The following is a 2,500-nucleotide window of genomic DNA, read 5'->3' on the forward strand; positions in this document are numbered from 1 at the left end:
AACCTTTTCCAGTACTGGAATTATTTTTTTTTAATTTCAAAATATTTCCAGGAATTTCATGACCGTGGGGACCCTGCCCCAGGGACCCCCATACAAGATTTGTGTTTCAAAAATATTCCACATTCTTCCATATTTTTTCAAGATTCCTTTGAATAGCCAAATAGGTATGTAAGTGGTTAAACTGATTGTGATGCTGTATTGACAAATTCACAACGTTGTGAGCTTATAGATCAGCTTATAGATCAGCTATTTTTCGGCTTTAGGCTTACGGTTATAAATTGAAAAATGTATTTATAAAATTGCTGTCCTAACATGCTGATGTCCTCACAAGCATAGTAATACAAACCTGTGTGTGTGTGTGTGTGTGTGTGTGTGTGTGTGTGTGTGTGTGTGTGTGTGTGTGTGTGTGTGTGTGTGTGTGTGTGTGTGTGTGTGTGTGTGTGTGTGTGAGTGTGCGCGCGCGTGTGTGTGTGTGAGTGAGAGTGTGCGAGCGAGCGTATGTCCGTGTGTGTGTGTGTGTGTGTGTTTACAGCTAGATCACCTTGTCTCCTGTCTAAGTGCCTACTATGTCCTGTTTATCTGTCCTGTCTTCACCGCGCACACACACACACACACACACACACACACACACACACACACACACACACACACACACACACACACACACACACACACACACACACACACACACACACACACACACACACACACACACACACACACACAGGTAGGGGGGTGCAGTGTAAACAGTGCTGTCCTTGAGATATACAAAAAGCAACATCCGTTTAAAACAGTTTAAATCATTCATTTACACTGATATCATTCTTTCAATGCGTTTCCGCTTGCGGAGCGTCACGCCACGCCGGGGACCTTGAGGGCTGCCGGTTCAATTCCCACTCCAGCACTGACAACAAAGGGCTAATGAGCAAGGCAACCCATACCTCTAGGGTTCGACAGCTCTACAATTCAAACCGTTGAAAGATTTCTGTGAATCAGAGGTTCTCAATTTTCCACCCATTTTCAGGTCGGCTATTCAAAAATAGCAGATATACAAGCTCGCAGCGCGTCACTTCGTGCCGCCCTGCGAGCTTGTACATCTGCTATTTTTGAAAAATCGTGACAGTCAGACAGTGTGATGAGAACTACTGATTTAGAAGGCATTTGTAGAATCGGCCTCAGGTCTTAATGGGTTAAAGGGATAGTTCACCCCCAAAATGACTTTTTTCCTATCGATTAGTGACCCTATGGAGACTTGAATTCATGGATTTTTTTTTGTTTTTGTCGCATTCCTAAGCCAATCATTTAATGACCAGCGGACCGGTAGGCAGAGGTTCTGGTAGGAGATACAAAAGAGACTCTTTGTGTCTCCTACCGGAACCGCTGCCGGTCATCAAATTATTGGCTTAGGAATGCGACCACAACTAAAAGATATCCATGAATTCTAGTCTTCATGGGGTGACTAATCGATAGAAAAAAAGTATTGTTGGGGGTGAACTATCCCTTTAATTGATTGACTACAGATTGATTTATACTTTTTATTTACATTGTCGGGAATTATTATATATATATTTTAATGATAATAATAATAACTTTATTTATATAGCCCCTTCCTAAACAGAAGTCACAAAGTGCTGCACAGATAAATGACACATTATGATTTTTCACTTGCTTTTGCCATCGTTTATATCGCATCTGCATCTTCCAACCTGTAGAATAGTGACACGCCCACTTTGGTTCCCAGTTCAGGGCAAGAAAAACCAAGTCTTTTTTGGTTCCAGTGCTGAACCAACTTTAACAGTTCAGAACCAATCAATTTTCAGTGGAAACACTCTGAACTGGTTCTAAATTAAATGTAAATTAGGCTGGGGGAAAAAAAAAAACACAAAACGGTGGAAGAGGGGTAAAAGTGGTATCGAGGGACCCTCAGGGTTCCTTGAGGGGGTTCCAAATGGACCCTTACAGGTCTGTAACTCTGAGAGAGTATACATTTGTCCTTAAAATTAAATGTTTGGAGAACCACTGCTGTGTATAAACGTACATGTTTTTCTGACTATTGGTTGCTATAGGCGGTCCTCTTTGTATGTTTACAAAGGAGGACATTTGTGTGTTTGTGCGTGTGTGTGGTGTGCTGTGCACTCCTCTCACCTGGGAGTACCTCCACTTGTGGCACTTGATGCCGATTGGCTGAGGCAGATCAGGAAGTATGTTGTGGAGCTCCTGTAAGATGATTGGCTGGATGTCCTCCTTGTCTCTCTCTATGTTTTTGATGCCGAACGGGACGCTGGTGTGAACGACCATGGAGGGACCGCGGCATTCAGACTCTACGCACACGCACACGCACAGGTTATGGGTATGGGTTTTCATACTTTTCAAATGAAAACATCTTCTGTGGATGTAGACCAAGCCACGATAGTGGCCCCAAGACATTTCGTAACTGTTATAGTTTGATAGCAATCTGTCCGGTAGATTTTGCGATATCTATCTTTTACCCGAATGGGAA

The 2,500-nt window shown here is 42.8% G+C and overlaps 1 protein-coding gene across 1 annotated transcript in view; it reads right to left on the reverse strand.

Annotated features, from left to right (window-relative positions):
• The window catches only part of rnls (renalase, FAD-dependent amine oxidase), a 20,883-nt gene that overhangs the window by 2,744 nt on the left and 15,639 nt on the right, over positions 1–2,500 (reverse strand). The window contains exon 6 of the mRNA XM_084079516.1: positions 2,146–2,321. Within this exon, the coding sequence (XP_083935642.1) occupies positions 2,146–2,321 (176 nt within the window). The remainder of the gene's footprint in view (positions 1–2,145; positions 2,322–2,500) is intronic.

This window comes from Gymnoscopelus microlampas (assembly GCF_963454915.1).
Source record: "Gymnoscopelus microlampas genome assembly, chromosome: 14".
Taxonomy (NCBI): domain Eukaryota; kingdom Metazoa; phylum Chordata; class Actinopteri; order Myctophiformes; family Myctophidae; genus Gymnoscopelus; species Gymnoscopelus microlampas.